General features: G+C 41.5%; 1 protein-coding gene across 2 annotated transcripts in view; it reads left to right on the forward strand.

The window, feature by feature from the left end:
• FNIP2 (folliculin interacting protein 2) overlaps positions 1 to 24,458 on the forward strand; it is a 94,306-nt gene extending 69,848 nt beyond the window's left edge. For both annotated transcript variants that reach the window (XM_040626404.1, XM_040626405.1), the window contains 3 exons: positions 14,652 to 14,852; positions 18,546 to 18,661; positions 20,667 to 24,458. In XM_040626404.1, coding sequence (XP_040482338.1) covers positions 14,652 to 14,852; positions 18,546 to 18,661; positions 20,667 to 20,745 — 396 coding nt within the window. In that variant the 3' untranslated portion in view covers positions 20,746 to 24,458. The remainder of the gene's footprint in view (positions 1 to 14,651; positions 14,853 to 18,545; positions 18,662 to 20,666) is intronic.
• The last annotated feature ends 3,503 nt before the right edge of the window (positions 24,459 to 27,961 follow it).

Genomic DNA, 27,961 nt, shown 5'->3' on the forward strand with positions numbered 1-27,961 from the left:
CTGCTATCTGCAGCATGACAGGAACTGAGCAGTTAAGGAAACTGTGTCAGTCTGATGGGTCTGTTTTTAATTGAGCTGCTATTGGGCAGATGTGCAAAAATAGATGCTGTGCATTGGAAACATACTGTGTCTTGTGCAATAGGGAAAGTCTTCACTGCATTAAGAAAATTGGAATTTGGCTTGTTACCTACCTGCTCACCCAGCAAGTATTTTTTGAGAGGTGGAGCAGAAGGCACGTATCTTATCTTTGGCCTTGAGCATCTCCTCTGTGAAGACTAAACATACATCAGACACAGGCCAAACAGGCTAAAGGTATTTATGTGAAATGGAAAGAAGAGCTCAGTTAGTGAAGCAGATGCCCTCATAAACCCCCCTGAATGGGGAGGGAGAAGAGATAGGGAAGGGGTGACTGGAAACTGGGAAGGCCAGTCCAGTGTATACATTTACACCCAAACATTCCTAACTCCACCCTGCTTTGTGGTCAGACACCACCCCTCACTAGAATATTCCAGGAATGAAGCTACGAGGTTGCTTTCTTCTCTTGTAAAAAATGTCATAACATTTAATTTTCATAGTTGTACTGAACACTGTATCCTTGTTTATCATTTCAGAGGTCCCTACGTCAGTGACATTAGAATAAGAACATTGTGTGATACTGTATAGGTTGTCTTGAACCGTGGAAGTCTCAGTGATGTTAGAGACTCGCATACATTCTGTAGCCATTGGTGGCATTAAGGCAGGGAAGTAGAGGCCTTCCTTTCCTTTTCTATCAGCGATCTCTGTGTTTATATCCATATATGCAAAGCCTGTGGGGTTTTTCTTTCTGTTCTGCTGTCAGTTTGATTTGTAAGAACATTGGTGTTATGGGGCGCCTGGGTGGCTCAGTCGGTTAAGTGTCCAACTCTTGGTTTCAGCTCAGGTCATGATCTCAGGGTCATGGGATGGAGCCCTGCTCTGCTTTGGGCTCCATGCTCAGTGGGGAGTCTGCTTCCTCCTCTGCCTCCTCTGCCTCCTCTGCCTCTCCTCCTCCCATCCCCCGACCCCACCTCTACCCCCCCCACCCCCACTCATACTTTCTCTCAAATAAATAAATAAAATCTTAAAAAGAAAACGAACATTGGTGTTCTTGCTTGTTGGACCCTTCTTCCATGAAGCGCTGTGTTCTGCTTCTGACAGAAGTGCCAGGACATCAGTGTGAACTAGGGTGGCTTGTCTTCAGTGCCATTGATCTTCCTAGCCGGGGAGGTGGAAGGTGTTGCCCAAATGCCCTGGACTTGCTCACTTACCTCTATGGAAGTATCATTAATTGATTGATAACCTTCCTTGAACTTATCTGTAAAACCATTCATGACTTTTTAAAACTATTTTCCATAGGCTGACAATTTCCAGTTTTTTGTATATTAGGTTTTAATGGTGACCATGAGCTCTGTAATTCTTACATTTGGAAAAAACAAATCCATGTTTCCTCTATTAGTACTCTTAAAGATTTTTCATATATCATTTTCCCTTCCTTTCCGAAGTAGTGTTTTCACACTGTAGGCTTTTCTCATTTCTTTAGACTATGCAATCACCCTGAGAGATCGAAAGTCATTAAGCATAATAACCTATATTGTGTCAAATTGTGGTGACATACAAAGTGCAGCCATGCATGGGTGTTAATAGGAAATTGCAAAGGGTTCATAAAAATATCTTTGGAAATTTAATACATTCAGAATTTATCCAATTAGCATTAGTAGATTTCTAATTCAACTTGGCACATTTATCATAATGAATTTTGCTTTTGAAGTAGTGTTCCATTTAAACTGCCTCTCAGATTGGGACTCTGGTCTGTGACAGTGTTTAAATAAAAGTAACCTTACTTTCAACTGCCATTTACAAATATTTGTTGAAAAATAAGTTAGGGTTTTTTTTTTAAACATTCCATTGAATTTACTGCTCTGTAAAGTCTAGTAATTATTTAAATTCTTGAGTATGTTGCCAGAGAAGGAAGCAAAGATCCAAGAACAAAAATACATGACCACAGTTAGAGCTGAAATAATAACTTGTTGAGGTAGAAGAGATTGGGATAAATTGCTTTACTTAACTAGCTTTCAAAAACCTATTTTTTGGACATTAATATTTTTTAGTGTTCATGCAAGACTTCATTGGACTTTGATATTCATAATCGTTTTTAGCGAAGGATTTTTATTAACTGTTTAAAAGCAATTGATTTAAGTTATTGATCTATTTTCTAGACCTGTGCATGAGTGGATTGTAAAATGTCTTCTGTAAATGTGCGCTTTTATAACCATGGTGGACGAGTTGATGGAATTTCTTCTCTCACTGAGGGATTGCATTCTAGAGCTTCCAATACTAAGAATTTCTTTTTATGCGTTTCCTTATTCTTGTCTCATTAAAGGAAAGATATATTAACTTTATTTCCATTTTTATTATTGGCTTTTCCATATCAAGATTGTGATGGTCTTTAAATATTTAAACACGTGTTCTTGTTTAATCCATATACTACCTCTTTTCTGTCATTTGAACTGTTTTCTCTGTCTCCTTGCATGTAGATTATACAGCTGCCTTAAATTAGGCTAAAGTAATATTTATTTAGTTTCACTTTTTCCCCCCTGCCATATCTAACTGTGCATTCTTTCTCTGTTTTCCTTTTGACTTTAAATGTTAAAGTGGGAGAGAGAGAGTAAGAGAGAGTCAGCTTCACTTTGTGCCTATGACCCTCAAGTAGCTTTTTCTCTCTTTTTTCCTCCCATGTGCTTGTCTGCCACGAATACTGCTGCCTAGGGCGATGTTAGGGGTATTAAATTATGGGGTAGTGGGGGAGGGGCACTGGTTGAGCATTGATGGCTTGGGTTCAAGTCTTAGTGTTACCACTCATTTGCTGATGGTCAAGTAAATCAATTGGTATCACTAAGCCTCAAAAAAATGTATTTAGAGGAACAGCTGAAATACAATCCACTGGTTAAGAGTTTGGCTTCTAAAGACAGACAAACCTGAATTTGAATCATGGCTCACCCCTTTTGGCTTTGTGGCCTTGGGCAGGTTTTTTTACTCTTCCAAGCATCAGTTCCAGCTTCTATAAAATGAACAGTACTTACAGGTCTGGTTTGAAGACTGACATTATGCATATCAAGTGTTTAGCACAGTGCCTGGCACATTTCTAATGCCCAGTGAATGTTAGCTATTAATATATGTGAAAGCGCTTTGTAATTGAGTTTCCCAGGAAACTCCTGTTAGAGATAGTGGAACAGAAAACCCATATACACATTCATTCCGGGCTAAAGGCGTCCACTTCTGCTTGCCTATGAAATCACAAGGAGCAGGCCAAGTGGCTAACTGCAGGGTAGGGTCATCAAGACCAAAATCAACATCACATCGTAATGCTTTTCAAAAAACTGTGTTCCAGGGCTTCAGGCATTTTACAGAATAATCTATAAAACAAAGTTAACAGTTGGATATTGCAGCCTCTTTCATTTAATTTTAAGAGTAGCAACAGATTGACTCCAGAAATACCATGCAGGAATCAGTCGCACAGATAAGGAGCTTTGCTAAAAGCTTGGCTGTGATATATGCTCATGAATACCTAATTATGCCATGCAGTGTAATCAACCAGGAGGCTACAAAAGAACAGCAAGTCGCATCAAATGATAAATCATTACTTAAGTAATGCAGACAACATTAAGGTGCCGCAAGTCAACAACAACCTTAAAATCAATAGTGTTGCAAAGGAAACATCCACATAGGACAGATCAGCTATCTAAGAACACCTCTCGTCGCTTTCATTTTCCTTTGCTGGATAATGAGAATGACGGTGCCTTGGGCTTAGAGCCTGTCTTACTGTTTCATAAAATCTGTGTGTGTATGTATGTAAGGAACATGTGCATGCACACACGTGTTTATGGACACACATGTTCACACATGTATAAGCATGTACTTGGGGTTATGATGTTAAAATGGATTTCTTACAGTGGTTTGTGATTTTTTTTAAGTATTTGAAAAGAAATATTGATCTCCGGGTAGCACCAACTCTAATCTGAAATCTTATTGATTCTCTCTCCTTCTCACAGTGACTACAATATAGTCTTATGTAAGTTCCCCTTAACCTTCCCAACTAAAATTTTTGTGTTGAGTTTTTCCCCTTCTAGTCAACTCATACAGTGCCAAGGAGGGCTCTTGCTAACCCCTGAATATGATCATTTACTCTTCTGCTCTAATAGTTTCCCATTGTTTTCAGAGAGTAAAATATAAACTCCTTGGCTGGAATTGGCCCCAGGTAGAACTTTACACCTGCAGGCTCCTTAGCACATTGCACCACACCTTTGTTCTACTTCTGACATTTTTCTACCACTTGGGTTGCAGGCCCCTGGAGCAGAGAAGGAAGACTTAGTTTCTTTCATATTCCCAGCAGCTCACTCTGTGCACCTAGAAAGTGCTCAGTGACGTTAGCTGACTGTTCCCTACAGAACTGAATTTAGGAATCTGTGTTATGGCTAAAACTGTGACGATTGGTTTGTCTGTTTCTTCTAAAGAGAAGAGAAATGGCAGATAGCCTTTTAAAATAAAAGGAAGAGTAATGTGTTTAGACATGATGCCTTTGGCTCTGTGTTCATTTTCTTTACCTAAAGGAGAGTAAAAAGCTTATTATAGGTCACTCAGGCTTCAGTGCTCTTGCATTTTGTAAATAGTAGACACATGGCTAATTTTGATGTTTTCTTAAATTTGTTCACCATGTACAAAATATTTGGACATCTGTGCCATTCTTTGTAAAGAAACGATCAACATTCTTGCATTTTATTTTGGAGTCCTGTACATCATCACATGGCTTGAGTCTGATGATTCTTTTTGACCTTGAGCTCCTTTCCTGGACTTTAAATTGTTTCTTTTCTCAGCAAGTGACAGGCCTGATAATTAAGCTGTGCCCAAGATTGTGCATTATAACTACAAAGCTGTAGGCTGAACTTGAGTGAGCCTAGTGAGCCTGGTGATGACAGCCGCAGGCACAAACCCACAGAAGTCAGATGTTTCCTTTGTAGCCCCTCGCAGACCACCTCACCAGACTCTCCCCTCCTTCCCTCTGCCACCAGGTCCCTATGTCTTCATGATGTCTCTGGGCTTCCCACAGCCCCCACCTTGCTGTACCTGCCAGGATCCCTCAGCAGTGTCTGTGGTCCACAATGATTGATTTCTTTCTCTTCTTCTCCACCTTATAACAACTCTTAAGCCTTTAGAGACTGCCATTGAAACTGTTTCCAAGAGGAAAAAAAATTCTGGTAAAGAAATGCTTATAGAGTTATGATAAGAACATACAATTATTACCTCTTCTGGTATTTTCATATGTTAACAGTCTGTTTGATATAAACTAGAAATCTCTGATGGTAGCATGTCAGGTGGTCTGGCTGACTTGTTTGGCTAGAAATGAGGCAGGGAGCCTGGACATGACTTTTGGGGAAGAGAAGGAGAGTCATGCCTTGGAAATTTACTTCCTCTCAGAAAATACTTACTGAGTACCGTTTCCGTGCTAGGTGCCGTGTTTACAGCCATGGTCAAGGTGTGAGGTGGGAGGATTGTAGCACCACGTTGTGCTGCTGCAAATGGCTTGCGTCCTCTCTAAAATTATAGACATGGCTAAAATAACACCATGCCCACCCAGCCCAGTTGTTCTAATACCTGTGCATGAAAAAAAGCAGAAATCCTTTTGTGCCAGAAACAAATCAAAATCAAAGCCAGAACAGTAAGTTTCGGCTGATAGAACCATGGCCTTCTGGGATTTCAGTCTGGATACAGGTCCTAGAAATTGGGTACTGGGTTTCTAAGATCTACTCAGGGCGAAAGATGTGATCTCATATGTATATGAGGCTTGGGACCTGGAACTGAGCCCCTTACATAAAGCCTGGAGCTTCAAAGAGCTATCCTTCCATGAAAAGGGGATTAGAAAACTCCACCCATAAACAGTGAGGCAACAAAGAAACAAGTTGGAAACTTGGGTGGGAGAAAATAAAGTCACCTGTGAGAAATCAAAGCCCCAGGCGGATTCCGTGAGTGGGTTGGAGGTCCAGATTTATTCTACCCGAGTGACTTGGGAATCCCTGCCCAAGAAATAAATGTAAGATTCAGACTCTAGGACTCTGGCGGAAAGAAGCACATTGGACACCACCAGCTTATAAAAGACACACATTGCTGCTTTTCCTCTTCTCCACCTTAACTCTTAAACCCTAGTGACTGCCATTGAACCTGTTTCCAAGAGGCACACAGAGCACACAAAACAACCCCAACTAGATGGGCTCATGTTCAAAGATTAGGAAGTCATGGTGAGGGAGAGTAAGCAAATACAAGCCTGACAATTAGCACTCCCAGAACAATCTGAAATAACAATTAAGTCACTGTGTTTAAAATGGTTACAGTCATAAAAAAGAAGGAATTGGAACTTTAATAAAGAGATGGGACGGTGTGGTAAGTGATTATTTAGATTCGTAAAAGGACTAACAAGAACTTCTAAAAGTGAAAAATACGGCCATTAGATTTGAATCCCAAGGGGTAGGTTGAAGAGCAGAGCAGATTAAATACCGCTGGAGAGAATCAGACTTTGTGACATGGAGGCTGGGACGAGAAAATTCTATAGCATATTTAGAAGGTGAGAACAGAGAAGGCGAAGGAAAACAGTATTTGAGGAAGGAAGGACTGCGAGTTTTCAGATTAAATAAGCACGCTGACTCCTAAGTAAGTGTAAATACAAACAAGTCCAGTCTTAAGCTACAAAACATCGAAGACAAAGAAAACTTGTAAGCAGCCCGAGAGAAGATACGGCACCTATCCTCAAGGAGTTTGAAATCGATAACAGGAAGTACAGAGAAGTCAGTAAGCAGTAAGAAGAGTGCAGTAGCGTCTCCTGCAGTGGGAAGCACAGGACAGGCGTGGAAGGACTTCTGGAAGTGGTGTCTGTACCAGGTGCTGTCCGTAGGGGGTGAGCGTGCGCCACCACGGGAGGGTGCAGGGGACCATGTGCCTCTGTCAGGCAACAGAAGATCCTTCTGCCTGATTGTGTTGACGGGCATCTTCTGAACCTGCAGGCAGAGCTGGCTCCGCCATCCCGGGAGGTTCTGTCTGTCCTGGTTCTTGCTCAAAGTGCTGTCAGAAAAGTCTAGATGCCAAGCATTTAGTAAAAGACAGTAATCTGCATGATTTTATAGACCAGAGGAAGTGTTTAAGAATGGTGAGTGATAACCACGCTCCTTTTTCTCTGAATGAACGTGACACTGAATCGTTTTCTGGTTTTTTTTTTTTTTTGAAACCAGACAAAACCGTTCAGCAGTCCACACGTGGCTGCGGTCCTTATATGTGGCTCTTATCCATCCAGAAGAGGGGTGGTTTGGCCCAGGCCTGTGTTACATTGCTTAAGTCATCAGCTCCAGGGCGCTGGAGAATATGGTGAAGCAGGTGGGCCTTTGCTTCTAATGAGGCAGAAGAATAAAAAGGGGGAATCTGAAGACATTTAACCAAGAGCAGGTGCTGAGAAGGTGAACCTCACTGCATTAGTCATCCCGTTGTCTTCGGAGGACTAATGAAAGGCCTCACCTGACGCTATGTAAAAGGCAATATTACTAAGTCATGGTGCTGTAACAGAATGGCGCAAGAATCTTTTTGAAAGGCATTCTGTCACGTGGCATCGTCTTATTTAAGTTCAGTTTAATGAAGTTACAAAATGTACCAGAATTATCTTACATAGAATAACAAATTGACACTCAAATGATGCCAAGGAATCTTATGTTTTATTCAGAATATTTCAGAGAAAAATAAAAGATAGAGGGAGGTGTTTCCAATCGCCTGAATCATAACTCACTTGCTCCCTGTATGTTGGAAAGAGGCCGCTCAGTGGCTCATCCCTGGTGATCAGACCTGCCCCATTACAACTAGTGTGCGTAGTTTGGAGCTGGTTATGAGTACAGAAGTCTGTCCACACTCCCACACGTGGGAGCTGGACATCTTTGAGGACTGATAAAGGGTCAGCTCAGAGTATGTGTTGGGCAATGCCAACAGTGTAAAGATGGGCAAGTTTCTTAACAAAGTCTTAGTAGAGGCGACTGTTAAGACTTTGTTATTTCCTCCTATTTTGACGTTAAGTTGAGACTGTCATCCACACTTGGCAATCTTACCTTTCGAGGGATTTCCACCCTGACAAGGTCCTAGGATTTCAAAGTGTGGAGGGTTTGGCAGGCTCACTGAGCTAAAATTTGGAAACACTTGTGTGCGTTACTAGCTTCTATTTCTGACATCCCAAGATACTTAATAAGCTCTTACATTTTTTGTCCTCAGTGTTTCTGTCTGTAGAGCAGTGCTGTGTTCCTGGCCAACCTACAGGAAAAATGGCATGATGAATTAATAAGTAGTTATAGGAAGCATGTATGTGAGAATAGTATTTTCCTGCCCTTAAGTTAAAAATAGGTGATTACGTGAAATGTTAGTCATTTAAATGTGGTACATGGAAAAGAAATAAATTAATAAATGTGCAGATGACTTAATAGGAACTGGACTAAATCCAAAAATAAAGAAATCTGCATAGAGAATTCTTGAACAGAGCCAGCATATGTTACTTAGCACATGCCTAGCGTTTTGTTATGCTCATTTCAGAGGCTACAGAAGAAAAAGAAAATGTGATTTCTTTCCTTGAGTTACTTATGTAATCACTGAGTAGGCAAACAGATGTGAAATCAAGAACAAGTTAAGACAGTGTGATTAAATGTCAAAATGTAGATTGTAGGGGTGCCTGGGTGGCTTAGTTGGTTAAGCATCTGCCTTTGGCTCAGGTCATGATCCCTGGGTCCTGGGTTCAAGCTCTGTGTCAGGCTCCATGCCCAGCAGGGAGTCTGCTTCTCCCTCTCTCCACTCATGCTCTCTGTCTCTCTCAAATAAATAAAATCTTTTTTTTAAAAATGTAGATTGTAAAACCCCTCAGAAGTCAAACGAAGAGCAGTGAATGTGGGAAAGACGTCTTGTGGAGTAAGGTGGGATTGAGGGGGGTGGGACCAAAGTTGGGCCCTTGAAAGATTGAAAATTTTATTTTTTTAAGATTTTTTTAATTTTTATCTTTTTAACATCTATTTATTCTTTTTAGAAAAAGGTATTTTTTTATTATTAACATATAATGTATTAATTGTTTCAGGGGTACAGGTCTGTGATTCATCAGTCTTCCACAATACACAGCATTCACCACAGCACATACCCTCCCCAATGTCCACCACTCAGCCACCCTATCCCACCCCTCCGCTCCAGCAACATTATTTTTTTTTAAAAGATTTTATTTATTTATTTGAGAGAGAGACAGCATGAGAGCAGGGTGGGGGGCAGAGGGAGAAGCAGACTCCCTGCTGAGCAGGGAGCCCGATGTGGGACTTGATCCCAGGACCCTGGGATCATGACCTGAGCTGAAGGCAGATGCTTAACCAAGTGAGCCACCGAGATGCCCCCAAAAGATTGAAAAATTTAGAAGAGATCAGGGAAAACATTCTGGGCACAGCCTGAGGTAAGAGGCAGGGACCCTCCCAGCCTGGAGAGGGGGTTTCTTAATCCCGGAAGTAAATATGTGTAGGTAAATGTGGCCCACACTGTGAAGAGCTTTAAGTATGGAAAAAGGAAAGTTTGAATTGGGCACCTGGGTGACTCAGTCGATTAAGCGTCCTCCTTCTGCTCAGGTCATGATCCCTGGGTCTTGGGATCGAATCCCACATTGGGCTCCCTGCTCAGTGGCTGGGGGGATGGGGTAGGGGGGAGCATCTGCTTCTTGCTCTGCCCCTCCCCCCGGCTTGTGTGCTCTCTCGCTCTCACAAAAATAAATAAAATCTTTAAAAAGAAAGAAAAAAAGAAAAGTTTGAACTTAGGTGTTTGGGTGACAGGTGTTAAACTAGGTTTTTGAGTTGGTAAGGGAAATGATGACATGGTATTAGGAAGTTTGCGGGTTTCATGGATGTGATTAATACAGATGGGGGGTGGTATAAGAGAGCAAATTGAACATGACAGGTAAGTGTCTGTGCCACAAATTTCATACACATTTTTCTCACAAAAAAGCTCCATGAATTAAACGTCACTTAAACGTCACAGAACCTCTGTGAATTAGGTCATATTTTACAGATGTAGAAACTGAAGCCCAGATTAACGAGCTTCTAAGGTCCCACAGCTACTAAGTAATATTCAGCCCCAAATTGTCTTATTTGAGAGCCCTTGCAGTTGTCTTATTGTGTCCCTTCATTGAAATATCAGAATCACGGCTCTTCTGATTACTCAAACCTTGTAGACATTTCTTGGTTCTGGAAGTTTAAGTTAGGCAGAAGTCATGGTGTATCAGCCAAGGTAGCATATTTTGTGTACTCAGAGATCTGATCCAGAACCCTGAAATTGGAATGTCCTGGACATCTAGAACTCCTGGAAAACAGACCCACAAATCCCTAGTGGCTATGAATTAACCAGACTTAATCTGATGATTCAACAAAATACAGTAGCCAAAGGATATTTGAGAGACCTTTAAAGACCTATAATTACAAAGCATTTCGTTTGTCACTTTATCTTGAGAAATCTGCACAGGAAAGTAGATTGAATAAATGAGATATTGACATAGTGGAGCTAAATAAATGACTGTTTCTAACTTCCATAGAGCAGAGCAAGGCAAAAAAGATAATTGGCTTATTGCCGCTACTTCATTCCTCTGATGGAGATTGGCCATCCACCCTAACAATCACCTAGCACTCTATTGATCTCCAGTGTTCTTTAGTCCTCCAGTCTCTGTCAGGAGTTTCTCAATTATCTGATTGAGTTTCTGAGGGAGGCCCGGAAACGGAGGCTGCTGGGAGCCCTGTGGAAGAGGAGGCAGGAGGGGCAGGAGGGGCAGGGCCTGGCAGCTCTGCCTTGCCACCTGGGTTGTGGATGTGCGCTCAGCGGGGTGTGAGCCCTTGTAAGGGTGGGAATAGGGCAGCACTTTTGGAATTCTCAGATCATGGAGAATGTAGAAAGGTACTGCAGACTTTTTTTTTTTTTTTTAAGATTTTATTAGTTGAGAGAGATTGAGAGAACGAGTGAGAGGAGGGGCAGAGGGAGAAGCAGACTCCCTGTGGAGCAGGGAGCTCAACATGATGACCTGAGCTGAGGGCAGATGCTTAACGGACTGAACCGCCCAGGCACCTTTGCAGACCCATTCTGCACTTGATCTTAGCCAAAAGGCCGAGAAGCGATTGCAGACCCATTCTGATAAGAAAAAAATTTTTTTTTTTTTAAAGATTTTATTTATTTATTTGACAGAGATAGAGACAGCCAGCGAGAGAGGGAACACAAGCAGGGGGAGTGGGAGAGGAAGAAGCAGGCTCATAGCAGAGGAGCCTGATGTGGGGCTCGATCCCGTAACGCCGGGATCACGCCCTGAGCCGAAGGCAGGCGCTTAACCACTGTGCCACCCAGGCGCCCCCTGATAAGAAAATTTAGTGAACTCTGTGGGCAAGAAACTTACCTTGGAATGAATTCTTTTCGGTTTGAGAGAGAAAAGGAAAACGTAACAGTGTCCCTAAGGTTCATAAAGTTTTCAACCAAACAAGCATTTTTAAGGGGAAGTGACTGTTTTTAATATTAATATTTCCTTCAGATTTTCATTCAAAACTCAAACATCAGAGGTCCTGTTTAATCTCAGACACTAATGGTGGGAAGGAGAACTTGGGGGCTTTTTTGGTTTTCTGATGATATTTAGTCAGACTGACAAAGTGCCCCCCATCCCTTTAAGGGTTTTTTAACATTAAGAAGAGGAATCTTACTAAGTAAAATTACTTGCCCAGCTGATAGCTCTCCATATTGTATCTTCTTTTCTTAAGAGTCATAGGAGACCAAAGTCTCCACCAGCATGCAGCCTTGACTTGCCTCTCCTGCCCATTTCTTTTTTTCTAGTCTCTACACCCAAACTCCAAGCCCTAAGAATAGCAGATGGATGGATCTGGCTTTTAATAAGCGCTTGAATCATTCAGTCTTAGGTTTTACAGCATTTCTTAAGGTACTTAATTTCTTAGAAGTACTGCTCCACGTATGTTACTGCTGCTAAGTGTATGTGTTTGTTATGTACCCTGGTGTACACGTGAACTTGAAAAATCGCCCCGACAGATTTCACTGTTAGTTACTTCTATGATTAAGACACAGTGAATAAGAAAAAGTTAGTATTAAAAAAGAAGCATACAGGGGTGCCTGGGTGCCTCAGTTGGTTAAGCATCTGCTTTCGGCTCAGGTCATGGTCCCGGTGTCCTGGGGATTGAGCCCCTGCTCAGCAGGGAGCCTGCTTCTCCCTCTGCCGCTCCCCCTACTTGTGCTCTCTCTCTCTCAAATAAAATCTTTTTTAAAAAAAAGCATACATGTAATTTTTTTGTTTATTGTAGTTGTACATGTGCCTCAAAAGTAGAGCCTTTCCTAAGAGGAATTTTTAATTGAATACCAGGGCATAGGGTGTGTATGGGTGTGTGTTTCTGTGATAAATCCAAACATGGTCTTCTGGATCTTAGAGTTTTTCAAATTCTGAAAGCTTAGAGACTAATAAGCCAAATCTCTTTAGGGGAGTTTGTGTTTTCTTTGGAAAGATATATATCAGAAATCTCCAGAATCATTGGAACTTAATTAAGCTTCAACTCTCTGACCCCATAGAAGTTTAGACCAGGTCAGGGATGGACCACCAGTAGCCCTGGCATCCCTTAAAACTGTAACTAAAGTAGTTGCTCATGATATTTTTATCTCTCCAGCGTTCTTTTCTCTTTTTTTCCTTGACTAATTTACATTTTCCTTTACTTCCATCTTCCTTTAAAAAGTGTTTATTCTTGGGATGCCTGAGTGGCTCAGTTGGTTAAGCATCTGCCTTCGGCTCAGGTCATGATCCCAGGGTCTTGGGAGCAAGCCTGCTTTTCCCTCTCCCTCTGCCTGCTGCTCCCCCAGCTTGTGTTCATTCTCTCTGTATGTCAAATAAATAAATAAAATCTTAAAAATAAAAGTGTTGGGGTGCTTGGGTAGCGCAGTCGTTAAGCGTCTGCCTTCGGCTCAGGGCGTGATCCCGGCGTTCCGGGATCGAGTCCCACATCGGGCTCCTCCGCTGGGAGCCTGCTTCTTCCTCTCCCACTCCCTCCTCTCCCACTCCCCTGCTGTGCTCCCTCTCTCGCTGGCTGTCTGTCACATAAATAAAATCTTAAAAAAAATAAAATAAAATAAAATAAATAAAAGTGTTTACTCTTCAGTAAATAAGTGAGTAGCTACTAAATGATACGGTTGGATGGAAACGTTGGATTGCCCTGCAGATATATTCAGGGAGCTCTGTGTTAGATATGTAGTAGCCTGAGAATGTATCAGGCTTCAAATATTTCTTTTAAACTACTCTTTTGTAAACGTTTGGCCGGTTCTTCTGTGTGCTGGAACCTGCAAACATAGAAGTCAGCAACACCATGCTGTGTTAGGGGATACAGGGTGCTCATCAACTCTGTCGTTTGCTTGTACCTAACCTGTCTCATTTTAACTTCGTAACATTTTTCAAATGCCAGGTCCTATGCTAGGGGCTAAGAATTCAGGCAGAAAAGATTCAGGCCCCTTCTTCAAGAACGGGCTCACAGATTCCTGACGGTTTGTTTCAGCTCTGCACCCTTTTGTCATTAGTCTTTTCTCTTTGATCCAGTGATTTAAAAATGACTCATTTTTCACATTTGATTTTTTTTTTTTACATTTCTTGTGCCCATTAAGTTTCTCCTTTTAAAATAATTGAGCCAACTTCTCTGTCCCTTTTTGTTACCATATCTGGATCTGCAGCCTTCTAAAATAACTCGTTTGGAGAACCCCCCCATCCATGACCTCCCCAGTGAGCCACAGTGCCCTTGTTGCAGGTGCTGGTGATGAAGCAGTTACACTTTGATCAGTTTCAGGCCATTAGTGGTTGGTTTGTTTGTTTGTTTGTTTGTTTGTTTGTTTGTTTTTAAGGCCCTTTTCCTTGACTGCTTCAGTGTTTACTCTGTTTGCCCAATGGCACCATATACTGGTTATCAACCTGCTGTATCTGTAACTACATAGTTACTGAGGATTTTGCATTTTAAGTTACTCATCAGTAGTCATCATTGACCTTTTGGACTCCTCTAGAAAAATTTGTCCCCCATCTGATTTTAGTTGGTTGTTAGAGTTGATTTATGTATGTAACACATGGTCACTAAATAAATACTGCTTAATGATTAAAGCTATAACTTTAAGGGAATATTAAGTTGCCCTGACCCTGTTTTGAAGAAATGGCAGTAGAATCCTACACCTTATTCTAATTTTCTCCATTTTAAAAGGAAAGTGCAGTCTTTCAAAGGAAAGGAATTTTACTATCCTGGAATGTAGGGAAGGCACATATCTTTTCACTCATCTGTGAACATTAACAACATTTATAGCGTACCTCCGGGGTGGAAGAAAAAAAATACTGCTTAAATGCAGTTTTTATCACATGAGTTTCAAATGACAATTTGATGACATTCCTATTTTAGTCCCTGTAACACTCTCAATTTCTGTAGCTCTCGCTGGCAACTTGTGAACCGTTAGGCTAATGCTAAATTATAGAAACATTCTGGACATTCTGAGTCCCACTTGGCAGTGCTGTGGAGAGTTGACCCCCTGTGTTTGTCTTCCAGCATCCAGTGCTTGATGAGCCAATCGCTGAAGCCGTCTGTATTATCGCAGACACGGACAAGTGGAGTGTCCAGGTAGCCACAAGTCAGAGGAAGGTGACGGACAGCATGAAACTGGGCCAGGATGTCTTGGTCTCGAGTCAGGTGTCCAGTTTGCTTCACTCCATTTTACAGCTTTACAAGCTTCACCTCCCTGCTGATTTTGTAAGTACTTGTTCTCATATCACCAAAGAAAGATAGTTAGAGCACTTTTAACAGTACCTTGATTAAAAAATCACAGATCCAAATGTTTTGTTTTTAGTATAATTGGATATTAGCATAAATAAAAATAGAACGTGCAACATAACACCAGCAAACAGGGTAGATTTCAGTAACAGTAGCTCTTCCATGAAACAACACACAGTGACACGGAATCTTGAATAAGTTATATGGTAAAGGAAAAAAGGTATGGGGGAAGGGATCAGGCATAAAAGGAAATTTAAAATCTTGCTTTGGAGAACTCATTAGTTCTCCTTTATCAGATCGACATCAAGCAAGCCAGTTTCTGAAGGGATTTTAGTTCCTTTTGTTCAGGGACTGGTCTCATAAAATTGCTAAGGATAAAACGGAGTATCATTTGTATAAACACAATTTTGACGTACTATACCCATAGAAGATGGTATCAGTTGTTCCTTTTCAAACGAGATTTTAAAATCGACTTCGTGGGGCACCTGGGTGGCACAGCGGTTAAGCGTCTGCCTTCGGCTCAGGGCGTGATCCCAGCGTTATGGGATCGAGCCCCACATCAGGCTCCTCTGCTATGAGCCTGCTTCTTCCTCTCCCACTCCCCCTGCTTGTGTTCCCTCTCTTGCTGGCTGTCTCTATCTCTGTCAAATAAATAAATAAAATCTTTAAAAAATAATAATAATAAAATCAACTTCGTAACATTATATTAAACACAGCAAATAGAGCCCGTAAACTCCTAGAAAATGATTAACAGCTCTCCCCCAGGCATTGGAATGAATATATAAAACAGATACTTTTCAAGTATATGTGTGTGTCTGTGCAGAGACTGAGCAAAAATACATTTTGGGAAGGAGGGAGAAAGGTCTCAAAAGTGGAAGAGAGGCTCAAGGGCAGATAGCTAGGAGAAGCGTAAGTGAGATGGCCAACCTCAGGGATTTGCGCTGAGGTGAGAGCGCGCCCACCTTCTCGGCTTATTCCCTTCCCCCGCCCCAAACTCCATTGCCCTCTGCAGTATACCCCCAGACCAGAGTATCCCTCACTTCCCTTCTGCAGATACAGAGCTATTTAATAACAAAGGAGGAAGCTGGGTATTAATTACCTACAGTAATTGTGAATGGAGTGGTAATTTTCCCCAGGTTCTAATGACCTACAGTTGCACCACATACCTTGGAATTCCCAGGGCTCCCATGGCCTTCAAGAAGGTGATTTGAAATACAGTGTGTCATGTAAGCTGTGGCAGTGTGGCACAACAGGGAGACCCCTCAGTGCAACTGGTTTAAAGTCTAGGCTTTGCCATCAGTGAGTCTTGTGATGGTGGATAGTCCTGAGCATCTCTGAACTTCAGTGTTCTCACTTGTAAAAGCGAGATAGTACCCATTCGACAAGCATATTGTGAGAATCCTCTGAAAATTAGGTCTGAGATACTGCTTTTTAAAAAACTGGCAAAGCACTATGCCAATATGAGACACTCTAACAGCCACTGTACAGCAGAGTGTGGCCTTTAGAGTCCAGTAGTCTAGGGTCAAATCCAAGCTCCGCTACTTCCTAACTGTGTGACTTCTCAAAGTCTCAGTCTGTACCTACATCTATAAAACTGAGGAGATGCTGGAGCTTATCTCATACAGTTATGAAAATGAAATTAAACAATTCAGGTAAAGCACTTGGAACAGCGTTACATGTCATGAGTTCCCAGGAAACAGCTACTAATAATTAGTTTCATGAAATAATTTTACTGGCTATAAAGACTGACAACAGCTTTTCACCATAATCTTTATTTGGGCTTTAGACTGAAGCATACTCTTGCCGGACCTCTGTTCCAGGGGGTAATGTGAGAAGCACTTAAGGGTTATGACGACCTTACTTTTGTTCTATATTTGCAGGCCGTTTTTTTCCTAGTAGCAAGCTGCATCACGCTGACTTGGAGTCTGAACTCTCTTTTTCTGTAAGGAAAGGAAGATACATTAGATTTTATACTTCTTTTACTGTTAGAAGTATTTGCCAAACTTTCATATTTTATTCTATAATACATAACTCTTATGACATAGCTACATTAGACATCTTAGTTATCCAGGCTAAATTGCTATAGCTAATTCTTTTTACTTCCTTTGGACAGAAGTATGTTTAGCTACTTGATACTATGAATGACTTACTTAACCTAATAAAACCGCAAAGAAAATTTCATCTGCAGTTTAAAATTCTTTAAAAATCACTTGAATGAAACATGACTAAATGACTATTAGAGCCTTCAATATTTTTGAAAGGAGAAAGTTAGCTATTTAAAATTTTAGAAGGTAAAAATTAAAGAAATCCATCTCAGGAATAAAATCCCAGAAAAGGGAAGGCAGAACCCAAAGCAGTTCTATTTGATAATCAAACCTTTTGTAAAAAAAAAAAAAAAAAAAAAAAAAATTCTAAATGATTTGATTTCAAGTTCCATATAGACCAGTGTTGTCTTTATTTCCACATTACAACCTACAGTTTTCATGGGGATTATGAAAACACCGTAAATTAACGATTTAAAACAAAGGATGCCATGTAATGTGAATGTTCTTTTTAATATTTTATAACACTCTTATTAAAAACTCGTGTTTACTACTTAAGGAACTGAAACTTAGCAGGAGATCCTTTTACCATTTAACTGTGTTTATTTGGAGGAACATTTTCGTGAGAACTGGTGAAATCCTCCTTGCTTTGATTATTACTCTTAGTCACTTACCAGTTTTTTTCATCCACTCAACACAATGCATTTAAGATTTTAAACCAATGAAAAACTGAAAAGATTGCATCTCGAATAGAGACTTTTCCATGTCACTGATCAGCCCAGATCAAGATCAACATTTTCAAATGCATCTGTTAATCTTTTTACCTTGAAAATAACAGGCGTAATGGTCTAGAAGAAAATTATGTATGATGGAATTACCCTTGCCAAAGCCATCAGGTGTCTTACTGAAGATGCTTGGATGGCTCTGCCTGCCAAATGCAAAAGCATTTGCCTCTGGTGAAAGACACAGATGGTTGCTATTCTCTAAAAAATGAAGTTGGACACAATTCCAAGGGTAGAGATGTCCTGAGAATAATTGTCTTTTCTTTATTGTTATTAAAGACCTAGTTAAAATACACTCTTGAGAGAAAAAAAAATTTAAAGTAAACTTGTTCCATTTACTCTACTGTTGGGGATACATTTCGCCAAAATAATGTTAGCTATAGGAAAACAACAAAGATATTCTTTAAAAAATTACTTACAGTAACAAAAACTCAGATTGCCATGTGGATAAGTAAATAATGATAATTCACATTCTCAAAAATTACTTAACAAAAATTACATTGATAATTTATTAATAACATAGGGAAAGGATTATTTCAAAGTTTTTAAAAAGTAGGAAATAATTACACTTACAGAATGATTTCAGCTACGTTAAAAATGCTTTTTAAAAAAGACTAGCCGATATGTATGAAAATCTTAATCGTCATTAGAAAAAGTAAACTCTTGTTTTATAAAAACCTTTTCTTACACCTACCAATGGTTTGATATGGTTTGTAATTTTTAAGTGTATTGGGAAGGAATGAGATTATAGCCATGTCCTTAGAAATGAATTAAGAGAATTCCAGCTCTTAGAATATTGGCAGAGACTTGAATCCTGGCCCTCATTGTGAATGTTATTGGCTTCACAGTGCATCATGCATCTTGAAGATAGACTACAGGAGATGTACCTTAAAAGTAAGATGCTGTCTGAATATCTTCGTGGACACACACGAGTCCATGTGAAAGAATTAGGTGTCGTACTGGGGTGAGTTCTGTGAAGTGCCACTGTTTCCCCCTGTGATAGGGCTGATCCTAGCACTGCACCCACTGACTGACCCATTTAGCCTGTCTCACCCAGAACCCGCGGGCCCCAGTGCCCCATTGAAATGTTCGGGGTTCATGAGATGTGTGCCTCTGATGCTTCCCATCTTTGTATCTCTGATACCGGAGTTTCATACCTGCGAACAAAGGCAGAACTCTAAGCTAGTGGTACTTTATGTTAGTCTCCTCCCTGGATTATTTTATGCTTGAAAGTGAAAAATTTAATCCCATTCTGCCTGCCCACTTCTAGTCATTTCGGTAAGATATCAAAAGTGCAGCCTGTCAGACATGCAGCAGAGCTTGTGTTTACATTTCGCTCCCTGGAGGAGGCAAGAAAGGCCTTCTCCTGGACTCTCAGGGGCCACCTGCATGTCCGCAGGGTGACCGTACTTTCCCCTCTTTCGTTAGAAGCCCCTTGGAAGAGGAGACCTACTGATGTTACTGACAGTGTAGACCTCTTCCAGAGGGTTGGGTCTTGGCCGTACCTTCTCTCAGAGAAGAAATTCTGACTTATGTTACTCTCGGCTTAATGTTTCAACAGAGAGCTAACAAAAAGACATTGTGTCTATGGGGAATTGACCCCCTTTTCTGTGATGATGGTTCTCCTAATTCGGGGCAAGGAAATATTGTGTATATAATGTCAGGCTTGAAATTCTCTATCAAGCCTGCTAATCAAAGTACTATTTCAACACTCGGGCCTTTGCATTCTTGTCAGGCTTTTCATCTTTCACACCCAGGATATGACTTAGTGTTTTGTTTGGCTCTTGGCATTTCCTGTCATACTTTTTTTCCCCATACTTTATTTAAAAAAACGTTTTTCCCTTTTGAGGCCTTTGCTTTTGCAGTTAACTTGCGATGTATCTTTGTTGCTGTTGATGTTGTTCTTAGTTGTTGTTTAGGTTTCTTTACCAGCCTCAGACGTGAGCCCTGCCTCACCAGGTTTCCATTGCCAGATGTGTGCCTTACATTTCTAGGATCTTTACCTGGCTCCTGACTGGCAGGTGTCCATCGACACTATTAGAAGGATCATAAGGATTTATTTACCTTCCTGATCTGTCGGTCCTCCTGGTGCATTATTAATGGGGGTCACATCAGCCTCACTCTAGCCCCTTCCTCTCCTAGTCAGAGCCAGCAGCACAAAAGGTACTGAAGAACTTCTTATCTACCCTGAAAGGAGATCTGTAGGCAGCGTTGCTGGAGAAAGCATAGAAAGTTCCATAAAGTAATGCCAGCTACCTTTTTAAATTTTATTTTTGATTTTTCATTTTTGGAATTCAAGGGAAAAAAAATAGGACATATTCCACGGATTGAAGCAGTCCTAATTTTTTTCAGGACATTTGGCAGTGTTTAGCCAGTGACCATGCTGTATCCGCCTCTGCTGTAAGAGAGGCAGCCAAAGCCGCGTCCATTTGATGCTGTGATGTCTCTTGACTCAATATCTATTAGTGTCACTTTGCTCTCAGTATCTTGTAGCTCAGCTTAGTGAGGATCTAAATTGTCTAACCTGTTGAACAAATCCCCAAGTTTTTGGAAAAATTCTCCCACCTTCATCATTCTCCTAAGCCTGATTCCAGCCCAGGTAGCAGAATCTCAGTACGTGTTCGAGTGCCACTGCATGAGTGAGGAGATACTGGAGAAGAGGATGTTAGAGTACAGCCCGATGACATTGTTGAGGAAAATAGACAAGTTCTGGGCTTAAACTGGGCGACCCTGGCTGTGGGAAGACGAGCTTTGTGCCCCGCCCCCCCCCACACACAGCACACCTGCATCTTTCTCTGCGTTGTCGGGTGGCGGCCACTGGGAGATCACATTAAAAGACCAGGTTTAGCATTTTTCCATCTCTCACTTTGTCGTTAGTTTTAAGCAATGTTCTGGCAAGCTTGGTACCTAGCAATAATGCTTTCCTGTAAAATCATGCTACTTTAATATTTTCTTTTTTCACTGTTCAGGATTGAATCCAACGACCTGCCTCTGTTGACTGCTATTGCCAGTACTCATTCTCCTTATGTCGCTCAAATACTCTTATAAGCTAAAGCTCAGGACAGTTCTTCCTTGGAAGGAAAAAAAAAATCCGATTCTCAACTGAAGGTGAAAGGAATAAGCTCTCTGTGACGTCAAAAGCATGAGAAGAGCGAACGGAAACAGTCATTCCAGCGCTTTGTTATGTTTTGTTTTGTTGCTTTCAGGTGGATGCTTCGTTGGACGACTTAGGTTTACTTGACATAATGGCATTTGTGTTTTTCGTGAATACTCTTTGGCCTTTTGTTACCCATGAATCAACAGAGAGAGTGACCTTTTTGGTAGGAGGAGACGTAAACACTACACTAAACACTAAGCTGCTGGTACTGATTACCTTGTGTGTTTGGGCAGAATGACAAGGGACTTGGGAGCAGGGGTAACCGGTGTACACACCATTCCAGTAGGACAGCGTTTCACAGTTTAAGCATGAGCTCTCCAAAGTGGAGAACGTGCGGTTTGCTATTCTCAGAAGACAGTCAGAACAAGGGATTTGGATTCCAGGGTAGAGTTTGCTTTTTACAAAAGGTTGAAAGCAAGCAAGCCGCATTGTGCCATCTTCCGCTCTGGCGGCTGTAGGCATTACTGCCTGACAGAAGACAAGACAGAGGATCGACCGTTGGGCAGAGGGTGCTTGAGGGACCCACTGTTTCCACATCTTCTTGGAGTTTACCTTGTTGCAGATGCGGCCACAGGTAGGTTAGAGACGGACTGTTGGTGCAATAAACCCAGGAATCAATGTAGCATCTTAATCTCATCAAGATGTAGTTCAGAGCAGCAGAGTGCACAGTCTCATACCATATGTTTTATCCTCATACTTCAGAGCTTTCAGCAGCCTTTTTAAGAGAGGCCATTTACCAAAGTTATTTCTATAAGCGCAAGAGTGTTTCTGTTGCTAAATTCTTCCGCCTGAAGCCACTTTCTTCTTATAATAGTTAATACAAATGACTATTTGTACTTAGAAAGGCACAACTGGCCTGGCGGGAAATGAACTTGCAACAGTTCAGGACGACTAATGGTAGGAATTAGTTTGTACATTTACCAACAATCCATAAATGATCTCAGTTTTTACATTATCATCTCTGTGCCTTCTAATCCCTAAGTCCTTTGCAAAACACCTCTCCAGAAATTAACTTACCCATTATAAAATCTGCCAAAATGAAGGCGTGTGTATTAGCATGGTTCACTTTTTTAGAAACCTTAATTTTTTGTCAAATGTAAAAGAAACTTTACTTAGTTTACTGGCCATGAACTCTGGCCACGTCAGACCACATACTGACGTCCAGGGTAAAGGAAAAGACTTTTCAAAACTAGATCGTGAAAAGACAGGCGCTAATCTCACAAATCAGAACATTGTTAGCACCTTGCAGATCCTGAGTGAGGTTGATTATAACCAGGCTCTGATTTCATTTCACCGCTGTATGAATTAATTCCGGTCCTTCTCGTGTACCCTTTCGTACCTGAGATTATGAAGTAACTTCGCTTTTAGGGGTTAGAATGACTTCAGATTTTTTATTTGATAAAATCCTGATTCTAAACACCAAGTTACATAAATTTGTTTATTCTTTTACAAATGCAAGTTATTTGTTTGAAAGAGTATTGCAGCAGTACCAATGGAGAAAAATAGGTGTAACAATTCTTTAGGAATATGTCAGAACCGCTGCTTTCCCTTTCTCTCTCTCCCTCTCTCCCTCTCCCTCTCTCTTTATGATGTGAAATGTAGGTGGGTGCATTAAGGCTCTTAAGATCTGTAATTTTTTTATTTTATGCCTTTCCTTCACAAGATTGACGTTTTCCATCCTTTTTATGTTTATCTTACTTCCTCTGTCTGACATCTGAGTTTGGTTTTTCAAAGTCTCCAGTTTCGTGACATCACTGCTTGCTGTTATGTTACACAGAGAATGAACCTCACCTGTGGCTCAGCTCACTCATCATTTGTTTCTCGTTACGTGTGAATAAATTATAATAGCTGATGTTACATCATTCCCGTCTGTACCAGTTTAGAGCATACCCCTCATCTCTCTTTCCCCTTTCCTTGTTTACATGTTTTGAGCACTTTCCCTCAGTCACCACTTTCCAGGGATTCATAGAAAATAACTAGATACAAAACCAGTTTCATTCAAAATGTGTATACATAGCGGCATGTTGAAAATTAGACCCGTGTAGAGGGAAATGGAGCTTTAAATGGTTGATTCTAAACTCCAAACATCAAAATTTAGCCCAGTCCTCTCAAAGCCGGAGAAAATTTAATTTGCCTCTCAATCTACTGTTCTAAAACTCTCTCTCGGAAAATGTCTGTTGGAAAACTACAGGTGGGTCACGTGTGGGGGTTGTCCCAGTGACACTCAGGATTCCAGTCAGAACCTAATCCTCACATCTATTGCCTACAAAAACAGACCAAGAATGTTGCTGCTCTTTTATAATCCTCCTTTAAATAACACTCAAGTTTTGTCTGTCTGAAATTCAACCTCTTCCCAAAAGTGGAAAAGAAAAAAAAAAAATCTCATGGAATTGCGTTGAGATACACCCCCTCACACCACCCGGTGGCTTCATTCTGTAGTAGCCCAAGAGGCAAGAAAGGGATCCCGCCCCCTCCCAGTGCCCACCTCAAAGAAAAAATTAAAATTAAAAAAAAAAAAAAAAAAAGAAAACTACCTCAGTTGACAGGATTCCACCTTTAGGGTTTCTTCAACTTTTCAGTCTTACCTGTCGAGTGTAACTTTTGTAGCATCTTGCTTTTTTAAGCAAGCTAGTGAGGCATGACAGCAGAAGTGTGTAAATGTTACTGTGATGGACCTCTTTCTAGCATGTTGCAGTTTTATTTTTAATAGATTGACGAGTGATATGAATGTAAAGATAATTGTGTATGTTTAAACCTGACAATGAAAATTTAAAATGTAGCTTCCATACTTGTGCATAATTCCAAAGTATTTTATTTTTATCAGTGTTAAATAGCTTTTTGTACAGGCTTCAATCCATTTTTCTGAAGTGTGCTGTTTTTTAATAAAAGTAACTATAATCTTTTCACATCCCATGGAACTGCCGTTTACACATCGCAACTTTTTAAACTTACCATATTTTTCAAAAGTAACTTTTTTGGAGGGAGGAAAGTCCCCGCTTGCTAAGTGATACTAAACTGTTGTTTAGGCTCTTATAATTAGGTCCTGAGATTTTATAAAAAATTTAGTCTGTAGCTTTTTAGGTTCTTCACTAGAGTTGGTTGTACATAAAAATAAAGAATATAAAGTGACCCTAAAATTCTTTTAAATGTCTGGATTTACCCACTAATATGTACTTTTGAAAGTATTTTGTTCATGCATACTTTCACCATTAAATTGAAAAAGTCTTTAGCTTCTCTTGGTAAATGTGAAGCATTTGTTTTTTTTATTGTGCTGTGGGGGAGGGGATATTTTAATACAATATTTACCTAAATCAAGCAGCCCCCTCTGAGTGTTAATTTTTAAATGTCAAAATTTTGGTGACCATATATATCTTGGGAGCAAGATTGCAATATGCTTAAATTTAAGTGGTGTTTAAAAAGAGAAAATTCTGAGATTTGTTATTAAGCTCCAGTAAGACAAATTGATAGGACTTTATATTTTTGATCAGGTAAATAGATATCAATGTCAATGTATAGAAATTTTTTCTTAAAACTTGTTCATGTATTATTTTGATCCATTTTTCTGTGGCATTTGGTGCAATAAACCTTTTGAATTTATCTTGAACATTTTCCTGGTACTGCATGTGATTTGTTACATTTAATCTTAGCTCTTAAAAACTTAGAGGTCTCATTTCCATTAATTCATGCTGAAACGAGTGGTTACATATGTCAGTGATTTTCAGCAGGGATGTTTTGGAAGTGTAGGGACATTTTTGGTTAGCATAATGGTGGGTGAGAGTTACTGGCACATAGTGGATGGGGGCTGAGGATGGTAACAGAAATATCTTGTAATGTATGGGACACCCCACAGAATGAGGAATTGTCCCCCACTCCTGCATGACTTTTAAATGTTCTGCTGGACATTCATGTGGGTGAAAAAGCTGTTTATAATTATCTAAGCTAAGAATTTAATTCTGCTTTACATAAAAGATCAATGTGTTTTTCACATGATTTTAGTATATGCTGAATTTTCCAGGAATGCCACCATTGTGTAAATCGAGGGAAGATTTTACTTTGTAAGATTCAGGGTTTTTAAAAGAATTAACATAAATTTGGAAAACAACATTAATAACAGCTACTGTACTAATGAATTTGAGTGGTGTATATCCATCTTCCTTTGTAATTGTAGCATTCATGGAGACTACATAGAGATGGAAGCTTCTGCCTGCTTCATTGTGTTTTCTAGTGTTTCAATGTCTCTCTATTAAAATATATTTTAATATGTTACTTTTTAAATAGTACATCTAGGGCATTACATTGGTTTGTTATAAATTATGTGTGTAAGGAGGTTATATTATTTATGAATTTTATTTTAGGAAAGTAAAGGGCATTATATAATATTTGCTATGTAAAGGATGAGATCATCCATATATATAGTCTCAGGAAAAAAAAAATGCTTTTAAGTAGAACTTTTGTAACATACATAATGCCATACTGAATTATGCTGTATTTAAGACTATAGGGAGAAGTAACCTTGGGTATTTCAAACTCCTTTTTGGATTAAATGAAAATTTCAAAAGTGTTTTCAATATTCCCTCAAGCAACTTTAAAACCATGCCACTGATAAAGAACTTACACACACACACCACATAGCTTTTTGGTTCCCCGGTGTGGGGACAGTTTTGTCAGATGCTTTATATGTATTTAATCCTCACACCTGAATGAGATAGGTACTGTGATAGTTCAATTTACATGTCAACTTGGTTAGGCCATGGTACCCAGATATTCGGATCAAACATGAATGTGGAAGTTGCTGTGAAGATACTTTTTAGATGTGATTAATATTTGTTTTTTATTATTTAAGCTTGGTTGATACATCACCTCCTTTAATCCTTACCCATGCACTCAGCCATGCAACAAATATTTAGGGTGCTAGGCACTAGTCGAAGTGCACAGGACAGAAGTAGAAAAAGCTTTTCCAAGTGGGATCTTCTTGGTAGCTGAGGGGGCGGGTGGGGAGAGGGGGTGCAGGGTTACAGACAAAGCACCTATAACATCGGAGCCTGTGCTAGCTACGGAGGAGCTCAAAACCAGGTTGGAAGACAGGGGCACCTCTGGTGGGGGTGGGAAGGGAGGTTGCTCAAAACAGGCCCCATGTTAGGTTTTTGGGTTTTTTTCCGTAAAGATTTCATTTGTTCATTTGACAGCAATAGAGCACGAGCAGGGGGAGTGGCAGAGGGAGAGGGAGAAGCAGACTCCCCACACAGGGGACTCAATCCCAGGACCCTGGGATCCTGACCTGAGCGGAAGGCAGACACAACCCACTGAGCCCCCAGGCGCCCCCACCCCCGCCATGTTAGGTTTTATTAGGACCTGATTTCCAGCGAGGAGATGAAGGTTGAGGGAAGTGACTGACAAAAACGCTGTGGTGCTGGCTGCTTGAGGGCTGACTCCCGCCGGGCACTGATTGCCACAGAGGGCCTCAGAGCTAACCTTCGGGAAAGTAACTTCTTTAGGGTCCCGCTAAACTCCGTGCTGCCCCAAGAACAAGTGAAAGAGCGATCAACCCCCGCCCGACAGCAGAAAGGGAAAACCGAGGCCAGGGGAGAGGCACAGCCAAGAGCCAAGGCGGGGTCAGGCCGGGACCAGATGTCACCCGCCTTCAGCAAACCATCGTGTTACAGGCCTCGCTCCTGCAGACCCGTGTGTCCCACCAGCAACGCTTCTCCCCTCCAGGGTGTACGTCCTATTCTGAAGGCTTCCCTCTTGTGGACTCCAGCAGTTAACATGGCCTGTGCTCCAGACAGAGGTGGTGTCCAAAGACAGGGTGAGGGTCGCAGGTCGGCTGCCTGGGTTCAAATCCCGACTAGGCTGCCTTCTAGCTGTGTGACACTGGGCGAATTTCTCAGCCTCTCTGGTCTCGGTTATCAGAGCTGTGAAGTGAGGGTGGTAATGGCTTCAACCTGCTCTAAAGTGCTGAGGATCCAAACGCACACGGGAGACTGCAGCGCAGCGCCTCCGGCTCGCGGGCTGTGCGAGCACGGTTCTCTCCGCGCAGGCGGCACAGACCTGAAGAGCCCGCCCGGCTGATGGCCCGCCGTGCGAGTCCCACAGCCCTCACAGCTAACGTCAGGCTTGGCGGAGAACCGACCGAGGCCAGAAAGAGACGCCCGCCAGGTAAAGCCGGGGAGAGGGGTTGGGGCTCAGTGACGCGCGGCGGAGGGGGAGGTGGGTCGGGCAGAGACCCGCGCCCAGTTCCCGTCGGTTCTACCCCAGCTCTAGTTCGCTTCCCGCCCCGGCGGGCCCTGCCTGGTGGCCGATGCACCCCTCTGACCCCGAGGCTTTCTCAGAGCCCACGGACGGCTCTCATCCCGCAGCTCCCTACCGCAGACCGCGTCCTGCCCCACAAGCCCAGTCCTCCCGCCTTGGGCCGGGAGCCCGTGGGGGGTAAAGGGGAGGCAGGTGGACCTTGGCCGCCTCCAGTGCCCCCATCTCCCGCGGGCCGCAATAGGGCTCCGTGAGATTAACATTTAAATGAGTAGTTTTGGAGTAAAGCAGATTACCCACCAGAATGTGGGTGGGCCTCATCCAGTCAGTTGAAGGATTTAAGAGATTGAGGTCCCGGTGAAGAGGGAATTCTGCCTCCGGACTGCCTTTGGGCTGGAACTGCAACATCACTCTTGCCTGCGTCTCCAGCCCGTTGGCCTGCCCTGCAGATTTTGGATCTGCCAGCCTCCATAATCGTCTGAGCCAGTCCTTAAAATCAGTCAGTCTGTCCATTTTTTGGTTGTTTCTCTGGAGAACCTTGACTAATACAGGTACTTCAGATACCAGTCGGATGATATATATTACGACCCAAAAAAAAGGAGTTGGGTAGTCAGCATATTGTCATCCTTGACTATAGGAAGTAGACTCGGAAGCAAAGAGCTTTAACACCGTACAGATTTCAGAGTTATCCCCTAAAGGCTGACAGGCAAGTCACAATAGTCTCTGGATATATGGGGCAAAGGAGATGTGGGAGAACAGGAAAAGCATGAGTGAGAAATAACCCTCTCAGATGGCAAGGAAGGAGGTGACACTTCATTCACAGAAGTGGGAGAAAAATGCCCCCTTCCCACAAAGATTAAT

This window comes from Ursus maritimus, unplaced genomic scaffold (assembly GCF_017311325.1).
Source record: "Ursus maritimus isolate PB19 unplaced genomic scaffold, ASM1731132v1 scaffold_11, whole genome shotgun sequence".
NCBI classification, from domain to species: domain Eukaryota; kingdom Metazoa; phylum Chordata; class Mammalia; order Carnivora; family Ursidae; genus Ursus; species Ursus maritimus.